At 43.9% G+C, this 21,042-nt stretch overlaps 1 protein-coding gene across 1 annotated transcript in view; it reads right to left on the reverse strand.

Annotated features, from left to right (window-relative positions):
* Positions 1-2,026: 2,026 nt before the first annotated feature.
* LOC144791925 (uncharacterized) overlaps positions 2,027-21,042 on the reverse strand; it is a 78,631-nt gene continuing 59,615 nt past the window's right edge. Inside the window, exon 4 of the mRNA XM_078666736.1 lies at positions 2,027-7,403. Coding sequence (XP_078522862.1) covers positions 7,398-7,403 — 6 coding nt within the window. The 3' untranslated portion in view covers positions 2,027-7,397. The remainder of the gene's footprint in view (positions 7,404-21,042) is intronic.

Consider the following 21,042-nt stretch of genomic DNA (forward strand, 5'->3'; position numbering starts at 1 on the left):
CAGAAGGGCGAACCCCTTGCACTAGCGGGTCTGGCTGAGGCCTGCACGACACTAAGGTAGATTCCACCACTGGTTGATGTGGTGACAGCCAATCAGATTGTAGCTTGAGATCTGTCTGGTCCGTGGCGCTCCGTGGCATGACATATACACTTTTCTTTACCTTTATTTCTCCCAAATCACTCTTTTGAACCACGATCTATCTTTCTGACAAATTTGGTATTCATCCGTTATGTGGTTTGGGCTGTAGCAGAGTCTAAAGTTCCTATAGACAAATGAATAGGAAAAAAGCGTTTTGGGGCCCTCTACATTTTCCTGACCCCCGCTTGATGAATCGCCCCAACACTTTCCATGCCCAAACTAGTAAAGAAAAAAGTTGCACTTTTTTTCGGGAAAGTTTCGTAGAAATTTGTCAAGCGGTGCCAAAGTTATTAGCAACACAAAAATGTATTTCCTATGGATACACGATCCTAACTATAACTACCCAGTGTCAACCACAGTGATTCAACATACCACTGATGAAGTGAGTTCCCACACTTTTCTCAAGATACCGGGCTGATTCCTTATGTCCAAAATCCACTGGGCAATGCCTCGCTTGGGAAAGAGGGAGTCTTTGTAAGCGATGGTATGTGATACAAATAATTGAATTGATTTTTTATATTTCCTTGCAAACGATTCCTCCCTCGACTGTCACATCAACAGTGGATCCTTCATCGTCCATCAGTGGTGACCCAGAGCCGTCTAGCCTCCAGCATGTCATTAACACAGACCATTTCACCAATTACTGCGTCCATGTGTATTAGAAAGCAGTCATCTGGTCCAAACGTTGCAGATTTCAGTGGACTGGGCTGTGACCAGAAGGAATCCATCAATTGCTCAGAAGCCCCTTTAGCTGTCCTCTGTTGTCTGTGTGTGTGCCGCTATCCTCTCACTTCCAGATGTAAATGAAACTGGTTCTTTGATGCTTTCATCGAGGGCTTGCAAATAAATTCTATGGTGTGTCATTTCGGATAATATTGAACACCCAGAAGTCTGATGTTATAACTTATGCTATACTTATACCACCCACATGCTTGGAAGTTGGAGGGATGGGAAGCCTCAGAAGACAGGCTCATCCAACTTGCTTCTTCGACTTGCTGGAGATGAAGCATCTTGCACCTCTTTGGGCATAACCATCAGACACATTCTTTGTGGACTGAACAACAGGGAAAGTGTGTGAGCCAAAGGCTGTGGAAGAGGGCATACAGCTATTCTTCCCACTCTGTCCTCCTGCAGCTGACAGTGTCACTGTAGCTGCGGAATGAGGGAGGCTGATTCCCATAGCTCTTAAGTCTCCCTCAGCTTTGCTGAACTAAGAAAAGCAGTTTGGCAGAGCAGAGGGAAAATCAGGGACTGAGTCTCCTTTTAGAGCTTCTGTTGTATGAGCATGCTAGCAATTGTCGGGCACAGATGGTAGGAGCTATGAAAGGGACAAATGGGAGTACTAAATCCCCTTACGTTTCCCTGAGAGGCTTTATTTTATTTTTTGAGTTATGACATTCCCTTCTGATGGGGTGGCCTATACCGGCCTTTAAAGGTCTGCACATATGTAGTAGGTGAAGATGTACAAACGGAATGCAACACTGGGGCGGACCTTTAATGGTGCGTAGAGCCTGCTGTGGTAGGCTTTAAGGCTATACTAAATATCTATCTCATGCCAGATTAAAACCTGAGGATGGGGTGTTTCTAAGTGACCTGCCTTGGATCTAAATAAGGGTCAACATGTTTCCACTCCCCAGTATTATCAGTGAGGCGCAGATTGACCCCTGATGATGAATGATGTCACCAAGTATGGGCACGGGGTTAAGTAAACCATCCTTTGAACTCTTGAAAATCTATAGATTTCCTTAGGCCCCTGCACTCATTCTTTGTATACATTGCTTACTGGGGAGAATGTATTGTGGCCCCTCTGAAACTATCTCCCATCAACCAGCTGCAAATTAAGTCATCTGATGTGCATCAAACACAGTAAACCAAATGAGACCAGAACTTTCCATCCATTCCCTTAGTTTATTTAGTTGATTTGCATGTCAGAACCAAAAATACCAAAATATACAAAATCAAACATTTCTTTGCGTGTAAACAAAAATAAATTACGAGCAAGCTGAAATCAAGGTGCGTGGCCCTCCCCCATGTACAGTAATACAATTAGGCAATCGACCGCTTCATCATATTCCACAGGTTTAAGAGAAACAAAAACAAGGTGAATGGTACAAAAACTGCACAGTCTCAATTAGGTGAACATTCATTAACACAAAACCTTAAAAAGAATAAAGTGTCTTTACAAAACTCTTGGAAAATCCCCGGAGGGACTGTGCACAAGGGTTACAGAGTGCTAGAATTCGCATTTTCATCAATAACATTTCACAATGTGAATGGCAAGATGGGCATGTCAAAACAGAGACTATGAAATTTAGGCCATATCTAGGCACAAAAGCCTGTCTGGTACTACAAAAGGAAAGTAATATAGTTAGTGAGAATTAGTGAGAATTGGAGTCCTGTCCAAGCTGTCAAAATTTCGACTACAACACTGTTTCTTGTGGCGACCACTTCCCTCAGGGGCAAACCTCTGTTCTGATATTGAAGAATAAAAAGATTTAAGTGCTATAGGCAGGTCTCCCTTGCTGATGAAGCAAGGCCAAACATATAAGGTAATTCAGCTCACCTTTGCTGCGACGAACCACAGTGTAGTCTCTCAGGTAAGCTTGATCACTTTCATTAATTAAGTGTGAAGTGGCGTAACAGATTATAACAAAACTAGTGAAACATGGAGTGGAAGGAAATATGTTCGCTGAAATTCAAATCTACTGCTACGGCACAGCAGAGGGTAATAATGGTTCCTCAAAATCAGCTATCAACAAAGCCCTCAACAGTGCCACACTACCAATATATATATATATTACAGGTCTCCAAGTTGCTCTAATATGGCAAGGGACAGAATAGGCTGTGACGTCACTCCAACTAAGGGACAGGCTATTGGAATGAAAATATGGAGTGCTACGCAACCGGATACTGGGACACGGACGAAATGTGTCACTGAGCAGATTAGCATGATTTGCAACAACTACGGATGTCCTGCTTTTTATAATATAGATACTTCTACTAAGGTGAGCCTATTTAACACACTTCCAATCAAAACACATGGAGATACAGTGACTTTCGGCATATCAAACAATTTGACCAAGCAACACACCATCTTCATAACCCAAGCTACTGGTTTCACAATCAACAACTTGGCCGGTGGTCCATATTTTCTTCTCTGCATGCTGAATTTCTTACACATGTAGGCATCATTGCACAAGACCTCGTCCTCAGCTGCTCTAGAGACAAAGGTGTGATAACATGATAAACTATATGTATGGAGTTGCAAATGTGTGGCATTCTTGTTGCCTCTGTCTCAGAATATCTTTAAATCCACATTCTTGCCCGACAAAAAAAAAACCTGTAAAATTTTTATCAGGTTGCATAAAAACCAACACGAATCACAATGAGGAAAACAAAAACAATGTCATTGTTGCCCAGGTATGACGCAGGTTTTAAGTATTAAAAATCAAAATGTATTCACGCAAAAGCAAATTAACCAAATACATATAATTTTAGGCAAACAAAAATCTTAAAACGATCAATTGCAAGCATCCATGCTTCACCTAAGGAAAGACAAGTTTTAAAATTCCACAGCTCACAACAAGAACAGCAACTCTCGTGGCACCAATCGTTGCAAAGCAGGTGAAGACACTGCAAACGTTGGTGCGTTTTCACCTTAATACTTAAAAATCAGACAGAGTTTTAAACACTGCAGACAAAGAAGTCTTGCCTTGAAGCAGAAAACAATATATTAACTTACTTTTTTTTTTATATAAGGCTGAATATATTAAAAAATCTCTATTCCCAGACACCATGCCCTTCCCTTCAACACGAAAAAGGTATAATATGAAAGATAGCCACAGCATGTAGGGTTCTCTTTCATCTAAAGAAGATACTGTGATATAAACCATAATTGGGAAGCCCAAACAAATGGGCTACGGCACGTTTGACATTTAGAAGTTTCACAAAGGCAAAAGGGAGTACAAAGTACAAGACCTGACGACACAACCTACCCTTTCAAGAAAAGCAGTATACTCCAGTAAAACCAACCTTCAGCATGAAGCCAATGTTCTGTAAAACACAGTTAGGAGAGACTCTTTCTCGCCACTTCTCAGGGCTGCTTCCATTAATTTATCACCTATACAGTCAACCAAACGGTGTGTACCTGTTGCCAACAACTAACCTCGCAGTGTTTTGCAACTGTTCTGAGGTGCTGTGCATAAAAAAGGAGATAGGCGGAAAATAAGTAATTTGGTAAGGGTGCCAAAATATCTCAAGCAACCATGTCACGCGTCTTGTATAAATGTCTCCTGTCCTCTCTCCCACCATCGTAGGGAGATCTGCCAAGCTGCTGCAGGTAGGCCTAGATGGGCTAGATGGTTTTCACACCTGAATCAGGACAATGAACCCAGATCGCTCTACTGTGAACAGCTGAACGTGTGCAAATGGCAAAGGATTCATTCCCCTAAGGCGAGGGATGTTACAAGGCTCACAGCTACCAGGGTGATTGTGGTCAAGCAACGCAAAAACATACATAGACTGTATCTGGCATTTCAGGCAAAGTGGTAGACAATGCACGAATCTGCAAAACGCGAGTGGAGCTGTCAAATGGCCCTCTTTGGCTTTATTTTGCTCTTCTTCGATCGAACCATTTTTTGTCAAGTTTTAATACTTCGACCCTTACTGCCAGAAAGAAGTGAAAGATTCCCACCCGAGAAGCAACTTAAAATGCACCCATTTTGAAACAGGACTTACAGTCTATTTTCTAGGATTTACTAACAAAACCACTAAAAAAAGATTCTCTATACAATCAGAAGTAAAGGGGGGGGGGCAAAATGAGCTCAAATATCATTTAAAATTAAAAGGTGTCCTCTGTTATGAAAGTGGAGTATACCTAAGAGGCCCAGAGGAGAGAAGCTGGCAGGTTCTACAGCTCTTAAAGACAGCGGTGGGTTGGCACTTGTATGCACTCCAGAACATGGAGCCAAAGAGAGCATGCACTGTAAGTAACGTGAACACAGATCTACAAATGCACCTTTAGATAAGTCAAAAAGTCAGGACCTTGACTTTCTGCTAAATACCAGACGCAGCTAACCAATTTTCTTGACCAGTCTCTCAATTTTCTTTTATCGAAGACAATTTCCCCTTAATCGCTTGGTCAGAGTGACGCAGGTGCAGCTTTCTTCAATGTTGAAATTGTTAGTGTTGTGTTTCATTTCTTACCCATCTTGGCATTTCTCTATTCACCATTGCACTCCCCACAAACCTGTATTTCTTCTCCCTAATCCGACTTTCCCATTCACCATAAAAAAACACACACACATAAACCACTTTCTCACAAACGCTCAATATCACGAATTTCGCTTTCTTTACTACATCTCTCTCAGCCTCTTCCCATTTCGTTCTCCCATCATACAGTGCCAAATCTTTATACCAACTGGGAAGGTATTTTAATACGGAGTTGCACAGCAGTTATTGGGGGGGCGTGGGCTGATGCTGCATGGCCCTTTTTTTCTGCGGTCAATCATGAGTAGTGAAAGGTGTAACTGGCCTATGCCAGGGACAGGGGTATCCTTGGTCAGCAACCAAGTGGGTGACAATCACTCATTCTGAGTGGACATGTTCAAAGAAATTGCCTAAATTTCTGACATAGAAGCTTAATAGTGTTAAGCCTCTGCACCTCTTTGCTACCTCAGACATTTACAGACAAGCTGTGTAGTGGGGAAGCTCATGAGTTAAAAATAAGTCGATTATGTTCTCGTGTTTTGCAATACTTTGTTCTTCCGCTGTCCCAAAGCCACAGTCATAGATGGATGGCTAATGGTAAAGGCAGACTATAAAGCGTAGCAAGTCAAGCTACTGCAGATCTCAGCCGAAAAGAATACAGACATTTTTTCTGAATGATTCAGGAACTTGCTTTCCCTTCAGCCCAGCTTCAGTTTTTTTAAAATCTCATTCTCATATTCCCCACTGCAAACATCTTTCTTAAGCCCCTCAACTTAATAATAGACACAAGAGTCTTCTGTTCTTCTAACAATGAGTATTTTGAGCCATACTCCTGAATTAATCAGCAAGCGCCTTCCCTAAATAAATTCAGGGCAAGTAGGAGAAGTTTAAAAAGCAGGTCCGAAAATTAGCATAGAAAGGAAACAAAAATATCTATAAGGGTTTGTAATCTGCCCTAAAACAATGCCCTCTGTGATTTCATGAATACTTGGGGGTATATCTACCACATAACCCCAAAATATCCAAAATCTCTCTGGCCCAGACAAATCTATTAAAAATACTAAATTATCTTCGTTTTCTTATGTCTATACCATACACAAACTAGTCCCAGTACAATAAGAAATAACATACAACTTAAGGTTCACTTCAAAGTCACAATAGTGGGGCAGGGTTCACAAACATAGCTATAAAGCAAAAGCATCTAACATGCATTCCAGTCACATGTCACTCTCCTTTGGCTATAACAGGCAAGGTCTTGACTTCAAAATCCCCAATAATACTTTCAGATGACAGCCTAAAAAAATTAATTGAAATATTTTGCAAACACAATTGCAACTGGCGTAACCTTAAGTTGGCCTATGCCACATTTGGCAATGGTGGTACTCATACAAAGGACTGTATTTTCCACTCCGTGACAGGTTAGGACGTTTTGATGACCTCGGCCAGAGCCAAGCAATGAGGTTTGTTCACACCGTTACTCCAAAAAAGGGGCGGTCTTTGGAACTATTTTACAAATCCTTGTTTCGTAAAAGAATAATCCAGCGAGCTCAAATGAAAAATGTGCAAACGAAATTCACAACTAGGTTCACAACATTACCACCAATCAGGCTGCTGAGAATACAGGAGGCAAAATAAATAGAGGATCTGCCTAGATTTGTCTCTGAATGAAAAGTCAAACACAGAGTAGCAAGTGTGCATCAGCTCCAGCATGTGTCACAATTGCCCACTTTAGCTTCAGCTGCAGCATGTGCCACGGGTGACCCTTTTGTTTTAGCTGCCGCCATGTTACAGGAGTGAGAGTGGACAGAGACTGTAAAGCCACCATGTGGAATGCTCCAATAAAGCGCCTCCGGTATAGGTGTGCCGGTGTAGCAAAACAGGCATCATAGTGCAAGGCCTACAAGATTTCCCTCTGACCCATTCCACTTAAAAAGAATTTAAACAAATATTGTCTGTATTGGCTCAGTTCAACGTTCCTGCGTTGTACCCTCTCCACATCACGCTTTCCACCGTTGAAACCCCATTCTCCAATAGCTCCGGGTGGTAGTGCCTCAAATCTGGAATACAAAGGGAAAATAACGGTATTGTTGGTAAAGTTATATTAAAAAATACTAAATCTTATGTGCTGTGTCAGTAAAGTGCCTTTTGCTACACACTCTGTATTACCAATCAATGTCTTCATAAACAAAAATCTAACGAGTGTTGAAAAAGCCTCTATAGATTAAAAAAAAAAATAATAATTTCTCCAGGGCTATGAGTAGCGACTAGCAGAAATTAAGATCAAATACGATTTAAATAGGAGGTACCCGTCAACAAGCTCTGACCTCTTGCTAAAACAAGAGTGTACAGATAGGTGAGCAAGTGTGAAAATTACTAGAGGATTAGACAGCCACGCAATGTATTTATGAAGGATCAGCAAAAGCCCAAAGACAAAAATATAATTGTTAAAAAAATATATTTTATTTGAAGAACCAAACATCAGTATTATTCTCTTTTTATACCTTTTCCAACCTACCTTTCTTACATGTAAATCCTGCATTTTACAACAAATTAGGCATTTGTTATCAACCCTCAATATAGTATGTCTTTTGAAGGAGCTCACAATTAGGGCTGCTAGACTTACCAAACAATGCTGTTGAATGTTATCCGTCCTCATTACTCAGCAACACTCTTTCCCCGAAAGCCGTGTTTCCCCAAGAGTACAGCCATTAGGCTGCTATTCTTTAATAATCCCCATTTCCACTTTTGACAAGGTAAATGGGCAGGGCCGTAGTGAGAACCCATAACAGCCCTGGCAATTTTGATGGACCAGTCCCCCCCCAATGCTTTCATTACATTACTGGGGGCCAATATAGCAGCACAGCTGCAAAAACCAGCCCCCATTTACAACAAGCATTGGCATAGCCAATAGTTCTCGCCTTTGGGACGATATAAGTATTTAGCCATGCAGCTCATTATCCTACGTGGTACAACGTCTACTGTTAATTCACGCGCCAAAAACTTCCTGCTAGACACACGCATTAGAGTCCAGCAAATAGAAAAATATGTGAAAATGTATTTATTAAAAATCGCCAACAGAAACAAGTGGAAAGGATGAGACACAAACAATCAGCTTAATCATGCTAGCGAAAACACATTGAAGCCGCGGATGAGCATTCCAACCGAGCTGGTCTCCTTTTTATTGAGTAAAAAGTGTGGTCTTCATACTGTAGAAATGGAGACATCTGCAGAAACCCTTGCATTGCACAGTTAAATTACTCAACAAGCCAATTCACCACAACACCGAGTGTTCGCCACTGAGCACCCTGAATGTCCAAATCACTTCCTCTAATGGTGTTTGGGGGCATTAGACACAACATACATATGGTAAGTGAGTAAGTGAGCTTGAACAGTGCATTGTTATTGAGCAAATCTGTTCCAAGCTTCTTCTTCCAAACCCTGCCTTATAAGGCAGCTTTGGTATTTGAATAATTCTTCAAACCGAAGGCTTGATTGGTACCTGCGGCCTACAGAGCAGGTTTTCCCAGTCCGACTACATCAGTGCTGGCCTCACTTATTGATGGGAACCAGCAGTCAGCATGTGAAGGCGTTTACTGAAGAATTGAAAGTTCTGGTTATTGCACAGGAATGACGCTTTAATGACAGAAATGCAGATTGTAATTTGTATTGCGTTCCTGGGCATGCCGCTCATTACCTGCTGAATCTCAGTAAACATTGTATTGTGTTAGTATTTATATATGATTTGAACAGCCCTTGTAAGTCCTAAAGTGTATTAGGTGTTGTCAATTGCATTATTTATATAGTGCTCCAAATTATTGTTTTAAAAACAAAAATTCAATTACTTAATTTTTTTATTTGCCTCTTTTAATCTTTGCGTAAAGTTCTATTTTAATGTGGGCTGAACACTTCAACAAAGGCGAAGCAAAGCAGGACACCTGTGACTGGGATTTGAGTGGACACACCTATGGGGTTTGGATGGATGAGAGAACGTCTTTGGGTTAGGAGGTGTGGCTGGTGGGCTGAAACAGCTCTATGCATAGAAGAAGAAAAGAAATAGAATAAAGTTGGATGCATTTCAAAGCAGATATGAACAAGTGGGACAGAGTTCCGGATCTGGAATCTTATTTACTACCAGGTGGTCAATTAATATACCAGCCTTTTGCACTCGGACTTCCTCGAAGGATTTTTCAAGGTCCAGCACAGGTCTCACAAGCTTCATTATTGAAGGAAAACCAACCGTGGCAAGCCTGGGAGGGAGCCTCTTGTTTCAGTTATATTTGCAGGAATTGGGTTACTGTTCACTTGTGATGCAGGTGGCATGTCTACTGCGATGGTGAGGAAGCTGCCTGCATGCGAGGCGAGACTGTATTGTTACTTTTAGTCCTCGCACTCAATAAAAAATGTTTCTTTTTGTTAGCTTCTGTTTACGGCTTCCCTGACAGTGCTCTGTGGATGACTCAAGCTTCCTGCAGTCAGCAGATAATTACCTGCCAAGTTCCTGGCTCTGTCGGAGGTACAGTGATTAGAGCTGCCTCACAAACTTGCATATTTTTTTCAAGTTAGGTTAATTTTCACTGCTGTGGGTAAAAGCAGCTCTTTTCTGCTAATCCCTTCCCTAGCTTTCCTTAGGCGTCAGAGGCAGGCCGGCTCACTGAGCCACTCTTGGTTACTCAGCGAGTCTGATTCATTTTGCAATGACGGGCCCCGGGGGAAGCAAAGTCGCAGACTAGTCTTCCCCCGGGGTCTTTCGCGCAGGATAGGGCAGGCAGGGGAAGGGGAGGAGTTAGGGGGTGGGTATTTAGGCGCAGGGGAGGATGGGAACTTCCTCTTCCTGCGCCTGGCACCATCGGGAGGGAGAAAGAAAGGCCACCCACCCACCCGGCAGTTGGAGGTGCGGTTTTGGGTAGGTCCTTTGCGTTGCCAGTTTAGGCCAGAGCTGCTTTAGGCGGTACTTTGAAGGGACAGGGGGTCAAGAGCGGGCACACCCATCCCTTGGGGGGGGGGGGGGGGGGGGGGGGGGGGAGTTCAAAGGGCGGATAGAGGCATGACTGGAAGGACGCAAGGAGCAGGCTGGATGACAAGTGATTGATGGACAGGAATAAGGTATGGTATGGAGCTTGTAGGGGTTTGTGATGAGGTGGAACGGGTGAAACGAATGAGGGGGGAGTGTGAGTGGGGGTTTGATGTTATTTACTTGTTGATGTTTATTGTTATGTACAGATTACGCAGCCTGGTCTAATAAAATGGCCTTTTACGCCTACATAATGCGTGGTCTGTTATTGCGCGACATTTCTTCTGTCAGCCTGTGAATTCTCAAATGAATGATGACAAGGGGGCAAATAAGATTCTTCCTGTTTCTTTAGCTGTCAGTGCTGTATTTTGCGAGCTTCTTGCGTTGCCACAGGTGAGCATTTTGAATGGGAGCCATTAAAAAATAAGCCTGGAGAGCGGCCCCGGCTCTACTCTTCCACCTTTTTCCAATGTCCAGGCCATGGCTTAGCAAGAGAATCAGGAATCATCTTATCTGCCCCCTTGTCATCATGCATTTGAGTATGAACAGACTGACATTTGCTAAATGAAACAGACTCGCTGAGTAACCAAGAGTGGTTCAGTGAGCCAGCCTGCCTCCGAGGCCTCTGGAAAGTTAGGGAAAAGATTAGCAGAACGAAGCTGCTTTTACCGCATGGGATCTCCGAGAACAAAGGAGATATAGCGGCCCCGGCTCTACCCTGCCCGCCCCTCCTCCAAAGGCCGCGCCGGAAGAGGCAAAAACGGAGGATTAGAGCAGCCTCTAGGAAGCACTGATTACGTCTGGCCCTGAATTTCCCTGCTCCCATTAAAACGCTCAGTGAGGCTGGTGCCTTTTTATTTTCTTTAACAAAAAATATACGGTTCAGTTTACTGCTCCGGCACGTAGAAGGCGTGCCAGCCAGCAGCAAGGAATGGGCGGAAAGAAAAAGTGGTGCAGTTTAGGAAAACATACGGCTTACATCGAAAGGATCTGTGTAGAAGGGGCAGTTGCCAGGGGGGAACAAAACACCCACAAGGCGGGACAAATGTGCACTATACACCAATGAAAACTATTAAATTAGTAAAGGCAGACGAAGCCACCTATGAAAAGCGATAGGCATGTGGTAGGTGTGTTCAAAAGCCACAGACAGAATACACCATGCCTTGCAGAGTAGCGCATGTGTGCTGCCTCTAGGCTCGACCTAAAAACGGCCCCCTCCACTGCAAATTCGGCTCCCATCCTTACAGCCTTCTTGGGAAATGCCCAGTGTTGCTAGTCCGGCCATGTACTCCTCCCTGACATTTACTAGGAACAGTGCTTGCATTTTCAGGAAGGGCACCTGAGAGCAGACATGACTTACACAAGTCCACCCAAGTCCCCGCACACTGGACTGTGGATAGACAACCCAAGCAAGCGTGGCCTTTATCCCAGCGATGAACCATCCCACACATTTCATCCATGCATTGTATAAGTTAATAAATCCTGGTTTTTAATTTTGTTTTGCACTGTAGCAGTCATATTTATTGCATTTGTCTGCATTGTGTGAAAAATGTCAGACCTATTGGATGTGCCAGTGTTTATTTTTTTTAATGCACACAAGAATAAATGAGACGCTGGCTTTTAGTCTTCTACAGGCCTATATTTTTTTAATCAAGCACAACTACTATGCATAAGCAATCCACTTATGCATGGGCACTTTATAAGAGACAGTAGTAGATTTAATGAGGATGTGATACAACTAATAATAAATATTTTTTTCTTGGCCTGAAGTTTAAGTGATCTGATGATCATGAAACAGAAGCGTGAAGGGTGGCAATACCCACTAACCAACCTCTGCTTCTGGGTGGCTTCACAGGAAACACATCATAGTGCCTTTGTAAAATGGCCTATAGGTAGGACATCACTAGGAATAGAGGATGTCTGGGCCATTGCACATTTGGAAATACTGTCAATTTCTGACTAATATTACCCAGGACCACTGTGAGAAAAACCTTTCAAGCGGATTTTTGTGTGTCTTAGTATAACCCCCACTAGTGAGCTAAACTGCGTAAGCCACAGTTTAAGTGCATAGTAATAGGTCACACTCGACGCAGATGTTCATGTATATTTTGTTTCCACAGAAAGGACTGCTTGTTATGTGTGAGCTACATTTTATGGAGCAACAGATAATCTCAAAGGGACTGTGAGCGGCGTGGCTCAAAATTACCCAATTTTTCGGATTTCAAGAAACGCGTGCAGCTAAGCATCTGAGTAGCATGATGACACAACAGAAGCGTGCTCCATAAGAATTATTGAAACAGCCCACCAGTAAACATGATGCAAGTCACGCACTAGCAGAGTGGTGCTTGGGTAATGATCATTTGGGATTATCAAACCGCACATGTACACAAAGTGGCTTATCAGTGACGCAGTTCTAATTAACTTAAACATTTGCTCTGCTCTTGTATTTTTTAAGATGTCCACGGTTTATAGTACTAAGATATCACTATCAAAATGCTTCAAACTTCCATGGCTAGCTTCTTTTGACGAATGACGTACAGACACTCCCCACCCCGCCCCTGATAATCTGGACTCTCCCTCACAATCTTCCCCGACCCCCTACACAGTCCGTGTTCCACTGACCCTGACTCCCCCCGGGTCTAACAACATGTCCAACCCGATGGTCTCTCTCCCCCCTCCCTCCTCTGCACACTCCCCTTCCGCTGCTGCACTCCCACATACACAACCTACATCCACCGCTAATCTCTCTGACATGACCCAGAACTCAGCCTAAAATTTCTCTCCCTCCTCACCTGGACACTATTCCCACTTCTCCTCCTCTGAACTCCTCGAACGGGAACATGGCTAATCCGGCTCCCTGTGTACAACCTCTCCCCTCTCCTAATCCCAGGGACTCCATCCTATCACAGACCCCTGATAAATCTCCCTCCATAGACCCAAGTCAGTCTCGACCCCTGCCTAAAACCTCAAACTTTTTCAGCTCAATAACACAGCAACTGAACAGAATGGAGATGAAAATTAACTCCCTTACTGCTGATTTCCTTCACTTACAGCAAAACCTCCTCAACAGAGCCAAACCACCGTGCTCCCTCCCCCTGGGTACTTCTGCCCATATCGCACTCAATACACCTCCCACGGCCCCACTCAATACACCTCTCATGACCCCCCCAGAGCACCCCTCGACCTCCCAGTCCAGCAGCAAGTCAGACACTTAGTCCTAACAGGGATAGCCAGCCCTTTTTCGGGACCGAAACCAGATGAGATCAATGACTCTTACCTCGCTTCCAAACAAAAGTCTGCCCCTTTCCACATCCCTGTCATTACTGGCACAAGCAGAATCCCTAATACTGACCACTCACCTAGACCCCCTGCTCAATAGACCTCTATCCACCTAACTCCCCCCATCATCGAGGTTCCCCGTCCTCTCTCTTGTATGCTCCTAAACTGCAGATCAGCAGTACAACACGCTTCTAACATTGCTGAAGCTCTGCTCGTTGAAGAAATTGACATCGCTTTCCTCACTGAATCCTGGCTCAATGTCTACTCTACCCCCATCCTTGACATTCTCACCCCCCCAGGGTACAACATAATCAGACAAGACAGGCCGATCAAAACAGGGGGGGGTGCGGGGGGACACTAGCCATCATCCACTAAGCTGGAATACAGATTACCAATCTCAAACCTGCAGAATACCTATCATTTGAATACCTGGGTGTTGAACTCACCACTAAGGGCACCTCATCCATCAAATTCCACACCAGCTACCATCCGCCTGGAGAACGTACTCTTTTTCCCGAAGAACTAACAGACCTGATAACACGATTCTCCTTGACAGATACCAAAAATGTGTTCCTGGGTGACCTCAATATCCACTGGACCGACCCTAAAGACTCCACTGTCCTGAACCTATCCAACCTTCTGGAAATACATAACCTCAAACAACACTGCAATAACCCAACTCACATCAAAGGTGCAACACTAGATGCGATCATTACCAACAACAAACTGGTCTCTCTGAGAGCGATTTCTCCCATTGACTGATCCGACCACCACCTCATTCAGTTCAGGATTGACACACCAGTCAGCCACCAACCTATTTGTGACGTCAAACCTAAACTCTTGACCAGAAACATCAAAAAAGTCCCTTTATCCGAACTTGATTCCATTATTCATCCCCATCTTCAACTCCATCGCTCATCATGGACAGCTGATGACCTTACTACACACTTCAACTCTAAAATGACAGAGGTTTTAGACCAAGTAGCTCCACTCAAACTCAAACAACAGAGGCAAAACAAATCGAAACCCTGGTTTAACGTGGAGCTAAACGATGAACGGCATCAACTCAGACAAACGGAAAGGGCTTGGAGGCCTAACCCAACTTAGATCTGCTCGGCAGGCATATAAAAAACACATTTTCAGTGAAAAGGCGTCCTTTTTCCGCAGCCAACTACATCTGGCGAAAAACAGACCGAGAGAACTCTTCAGCATTGTCAAAAGCCAAACTAACAGCACCCCCTCTCAAGATATCGAAGCCACAATTGAGCGATGTGAAGAAATTGCCACCTTCTTCACTAATAAAGTCTCTAAAATTGATCAATCCTTCCTACAAACCGCAATCACCCCTTCCCTCATAACCTGCCCCCCCTCTACTTCCCTTGACCATGCAGAAAGAGTTCTGTATAAGGCCACTCAGACCGGCCTCCAGCTAAAAAACAATGCGCACTGGTCCGACTTTGAGCTAATAGCGGAAAACGAGGTCTTCAAGATAATTTCTCATCTAAAACCTTCCTCTCACACCATGGACCCCCTCCCTTCCACAATCATAAAAGAACTCAACCACACCATTTCCCCTTTCTGGACAAAAATCATCAACGCCTCTCTCACCTCAGGCTGTGTCCCAGACTCCCTTCAACTAGGACAAATCACGCCCATTCTCAAGAAACCAGGGGCCGACCCTAAGGATCTTAACAACCTCAGACCTATCTCAAACCTCCCATTCCTGGCAAAAACATTGGAGTCATGTGTTCTCCACCAACTCAATAAACACATTGATAAGTTCAACCTCTTCGACACCTTTCAATCGGGTTTCAGGAAAGTCTGTAGCACTGAAACAGCCATACTCAACGTCTCGGACGACATTCGCAAAGCCTTAGATGATGGTGATGCCTGCCTACTCATCCTTATTGACCTATCGGCGGCATTCGAGACGGTTAATCATCCAGCTCTTCTGGAGACCTTATCGAAGCGCTCCGGCATGAAAGGCACTGTACTAAAATGGTTCTCCTCTTTCCTCCAGCATCGCTCGCAACAAATTAAAATCAACTCCTTTCTCTCAAAGCCAACAAAGGTAACACTTGGGGTACCACAAGGCTCGATCCTCAACCCGTCCCTCTTTAATCTCTTCATGGAGCCCCTCACAATTGTCTTGAAAAAAGCTGGAGTGAGTTACCACCTTTACGCGGATGACACCCAAATCTATTTCAAAATCAAGTCCCCCGATGACATCCAACACCACAATACCACTCTAACGGAGATCCAAACCTGGCTCAACGTCAACCACTTAAAGCTCAACCCAGATAAAACAGAACTGATCCTATTCTATCCAAAAAGCAACCATCGTCCTATCCAAGAGTGGCTCAAGAATCTGGTTGCCCTAAACTGCCCCCTCGTTCTATCCGACTCAGTTAAGTCTCTAGGCATCACCCTTGACAAGAACCTATCTATGGAGGCCCACATCAAAAACTCTGCAAAAAGGGCTCTTTTCTCTCTAAAACACCTCAAGAAATTGAAACCTCATCTGCCCCATGAGGACTTCAAGACAGTAGTTCAATCCCTGGTTCTCTCTAAAATTGCCTATGGGAACGCCATCCTTACAGGAACTCCAAAAGCTCACCTAGCCCCTCTTCGGGCAGTGCTGAACATGGCCGCTCGTCTTGTATCTGGAGTAAAAAGATTTGAACACATCACTCCAGCTCTCAACTCCCTCAAATGGCTTCCCATGGAAGGGAAATGTATTTACAAGCTGGCCTGCATCACACACAAAACCCTCCACTCTCCGGCCCCCAACTACCTGAACAACAAACTGGTAAGAGCAGGTCAAACCAGAACCCTGAGAAGCTCGAACTCACTCCTTCTCATTCCACCAAAAATGAAAAAGAAAACCACCCAATTCCGATCGTTTTCTGGCAACGCTCACAGGATATGGAACACTCTCCCTGGAGTCCTCTGATGCAACTCCTCCTTCTCCTGTTTCAAAAGGGACCTCAAACTCCATCTCCTTAACAAATACTTTCCTGAACTACGTCAACTAACAGACCTCAATATTCCGAGTTGACTCCCATTCAAGGATTGTTGGTGAACGGACTATGCTAATCACGTTGTTTTTTGCACAATTATTTATGGTTCATGCTGAATTCTTTATCCGTGATTTGCTTACTTACTGTCAGCCTTCTGGGTAATGTAAGGCCCTTCTGTTTTTCACAATGTGTATGTGAAGTGCTCGGATACCTACGGGTCTAGCTAGCGCTATACAAAACTTTTAAAAGAAAAAGAAACTAGCCAGCAAACGGAACCCATTTCATGGGAGATTTACTGCGCCTTCCTCATCACCACCTCCAGATAGAGAGGCGACTCTCAGCCTGTCCCGAGTGAGCAAGAACAGGCAGAAGCAGCAGAGCACGGAACAGAGGAGGATGCCAACAGACCAAAGCAACGGAGTACCTTTCCGACGAGGCAGCTGAAAGCGGAACGGAGTTTGAGAGAAAGTAGACCTAAGAAGGGCGTGATTAGACTGATGTTTGCCTGATGTTAAAATAGCCCACCAATGGCATACACAGTTGTGTGTTTCTCTCTTCTGTGATCGGAACTAACTCTCCCGCCCCCCCTAAAAACAAAAATGAAACACGGTGGCCGTGAATCGGGCGCAAGTGTGCACCATTAGATAAAAGTTAGCTACGCGGCCGCCATGCTGGAATTAGAAGGGTGGCTGCCGTCGGAGGCTGGAGAGACCGGAAAGATCGAGCTCATGTCTGTCATCATGCTCTGTTAGTGTCCCTGTGATCAGATTTAGTACATTATGCAATAATCAGAGAATCTTCTTCAAATAACTGATGTATTAAACAGATAGCAATTCCACAAGTAGCAAAGAATAAAACATTATCTAGCTTCATATAAACAGCCTTTCTTCTTAGGATGCTGGGACTACAGTATCAATCTACTATCACTGACCTTTTTTCTGTGACAGATATGTTAAGTTTCACAGTAAACGTGTTTTGGGCGTGGCAGCTGCAATTTTACAATATTTGTCAAACATTTTGGTTAGTAAATGTCGAAGTGTTTAATGTTTTGGAGAGATACAAAACACAAGGCATCTGCTGATGGTGTCACCCAACTTATTTCCAAAGTTACAGGGGGTGAACAGACGTTAGTGCATAAGAAAGATTGGGAAAGAAAGAATTCTGAATAAAAGCTTTTCTACTTGACGGGAGAGTGACGAAGTAGATGGAAGTTACTGTGTTAATGTAACAAAGGGCAGCAAACTGCCTCTTGAGGCTGGGCATGCACTGCAGACATCTAGGCTCATGGTAGCAGTTATGAAAGAGGATGACCATAAATTATTATTATTATGATTATTGAGTTCTTATGTAGCGCATAGCTACCCCCAAGGGTTTCCCAGCACTTTGAGAACAGGTAGAACAGCTTAGAAATGAGAACTAAAATAGACAGATTTGGAATTCCTTGCAGAAGGTGGATAGGGAGGCACAGCATCTCAAAGACTCGGTTCTATGACCTGGGGCCCAAAAAGGAAAAGGAACGGCCACCTATCTGGGTGCATTTGAGTCTAGGGACTGTAAAATGAAGTTTGATTGCTAGAACACAGAGTGTGGGAGGGGCTGTAGGGAACCATCAGTTTTTGCAGGTACCAAGGCCGCGAGCATGAGCTAAATTTACTCATGAAGCAAAGAGCTTTGAAATCTATTTGCTTGTCCACTGTAAGCCAGTGAAGATTGTGAAGAAGGCCAGATCCAGAAGAGTATTTGGGAAGGCGGAACAGGAACCTGGCAGGTGACTTCTGCACCACCTGAAGGAGTCTTATCACAGCCTTATCTGCCCCCAAATACAGGATGCGGCCATAATCTAACCTTGATAGTATTATGGCTTGGATAACTGTTTTTTGAGCAGAGAAAGGAAGTATCCACAGGATCTTTTTAAGCAATCTTATGGTGACGAAACATGTGGCGGGTACTTTAGCTGTCTGCGGCTTCATGGAAAGGAAGGAGTCAAGCCAAGGTTCTTCACTTTATTGGTGGGTTCAGGAGGCACTCCCAGTGCAGCAGACCAGTGTTTGGGCCCCAGAGCTGGGGGTTCGTACCCAATATCATAACCTCGGTCTTGTCACTATTTAAATTTAAGGAGTTAATGTTCCTACAAGTGGAGACAAGGCCAAGGCATGAGTTAAGATTTTCAGAGTTAACTTCCCTCCTGGACGACCCAAAAAAATCTGGGTGTCGCCACGTATGCAAACAGGGTGAGTACACAGCCAAAGGGCGGACATGCATGATAAAGAGCATGGGGCTGGGGCGGACCCCTTTTGAAGTCCAGAGGTGAGTGTGAGGAGGATAGCCATGCAAGCGCCGTACCTTGGAGACCCAATTAAGGGAGTCTTTCAGCAAGGATATCATGGGACACTATTGAAAGCCGCGCAGAGATCTAAAAAAATTAGCCCGGCTGTGCCGCCCATATCCAGGAACCGCCTAAGATTTTCCATGAGTCCTAGAAGGGTGGATTTGGTGCTGTGCCCGGGTCGAAAGCCTGATTGGGATGGGACTGGGCCTCCACAAGTGAGGTGAGCTGATCGTTTACCTGTTGTTTCCAGCATCTTGATCAAGGCAGGTACCAAAGAAATGGATCTAAAAATTGGACCAGTTGTCTGATTCCAGGTGGGGTCTTTTTGAGAACTAAGCATGCTTCCATCCTTTAGGCAAGTGCCCCACAGGTAAACGGGGAATTTAATAGTTTCACCACCAATTGCATTAGGTGTGGGCTAAAAATACTAAGTTTGGTTGGCGGGAGAGGCCCTAACGGTGAACCCTATTGAATTGACTGCAATAAGTCCAGAAGACGTAGATAGTCCAAGGTGAATAGAGACTGCAGTCTTACAGGCGAGCAGCCTGTCGCCAAGGGATTTTCTTCCCTGGTGGAAGGTAAAATGGAGTTGGAGTTTGAACTATTACTCCCTGGATGGATATTGTCATTCCTAGTAGTAGCCAGAGTCAGAGTCAGTTGAATATCTGCCACCTTCTTAGCAAAGAAGTCAGCAAGTTCCACACATTGAGACAATGGAGGAGGAGGAGCAGTGACAATGGAGGGGGAGGAGCAGTATTATTTTGGGTCAGTTTGAGCCTGAGAGATTCTGAATAGAAAAAAAAAGGCCTGAACATGATACTGATTGCGAGCTATTTTATATTTAATTTTTTAATTCACATCAAATAGCTTCCTCCAAGCTCATTCTAATTGCTTACAGATTTTCTTTACTGCCTGTAAGGACTCATTAAACCAGGGGGTGGGAGTTGTTGCCTAGATGAGCATTTAGATTTGGCTGGTAGAGTTATATCTAAAGAATCTCGAAGCCAGTTATTGTTCACAGGTTGACCTAGGTCAACCTTCTTCACTAGCTGAGGTAGAGTACTTACTAAGCATGTATAAAAACTGCTGCCGGGGAGGGTGAAGGATGAAAAGGTATAAAGAAAGAGCACTGCAATATGATCAGACCAAAGTAACGGAATAGGTGAGTCCGTAGTAAGGGCTGTAATATTAGAAAGAAGCATTTCCAATGCAAAAGGTCTCACGTTTGCGAGAGTTTGAGCTATTGGCATTGTAAATGACAATGGCTTTTATTTATGTGTTGGTTTTTAAAACATAAATAAAAGACATCATTTATAATGCCAATAGCTTAAACTCTCGCAAATGCAAGACCTGTTGCATTGCAAATGCTTCTTTGTTTGTTTGTGATGTCTACAGGTAGAACCACCAGCGAGGACCCCCAAAGAGCACTGAGTGTCGCCGCATGTATATTTTCAGATAATTAAATATTTTTCTGCTTCAGTACAACTTCTCCAGAGGGGCACAGTGAATGTGAAAAGTATGTAAAAACATACACATAGCAACTTAAAAAAACATTTGCTCGTGAAATTATGGTGGTCTACTAAGATGCACTGCGTAGCTCCCTGTCGCTTAGTCTGAGATGCTGATCAGAGATTGGCCCTTAGCTTCATGATGTTGACAATGGAGTGGGGAGGAAAGGGTTACATTTGAACGGAGAGGGGGAGTGAAGGGCAATGGTAACTAAATAAAGCCACCATATTTAGGTATATCATCTGGGGCACCACATTCAAGTGCTCTGCTTTCATTCACAACCCACTGCGTTCTAAAAGTTGTCTAAGTTCACAGCAATTTGCATAAATTGAACAACATATCTCGATTACAATCGCCCGTACTCTTTAGAAAGAGAACTAAACTGCACCATGGCATCCTTCCTGACAACTAGTCATCAGGTGACATTAATACGAAGGAGCCACGCTTGGAGCAATCGGTCGGTTGGCCAGCATCACTACTCAGAGGACAGGGTTTACCGTGCCAGAGCCAGAAAACACACTTCACGTTTCAAGATACTGCCCCTTCGT

This window comes from Lissotriton helveticus, chromosome 11 (genome assembly GCF_964261635.1).
Source record: "Lissotriton helveticus chromosome 11, aLisHel1.1, whole genome shotgun sequence".
NCBI lineage: Eukaryota > Metazoa > Chordata > Amphibia > Caudata > Salamandridae > Lissotriton > Lissotriton helveticus.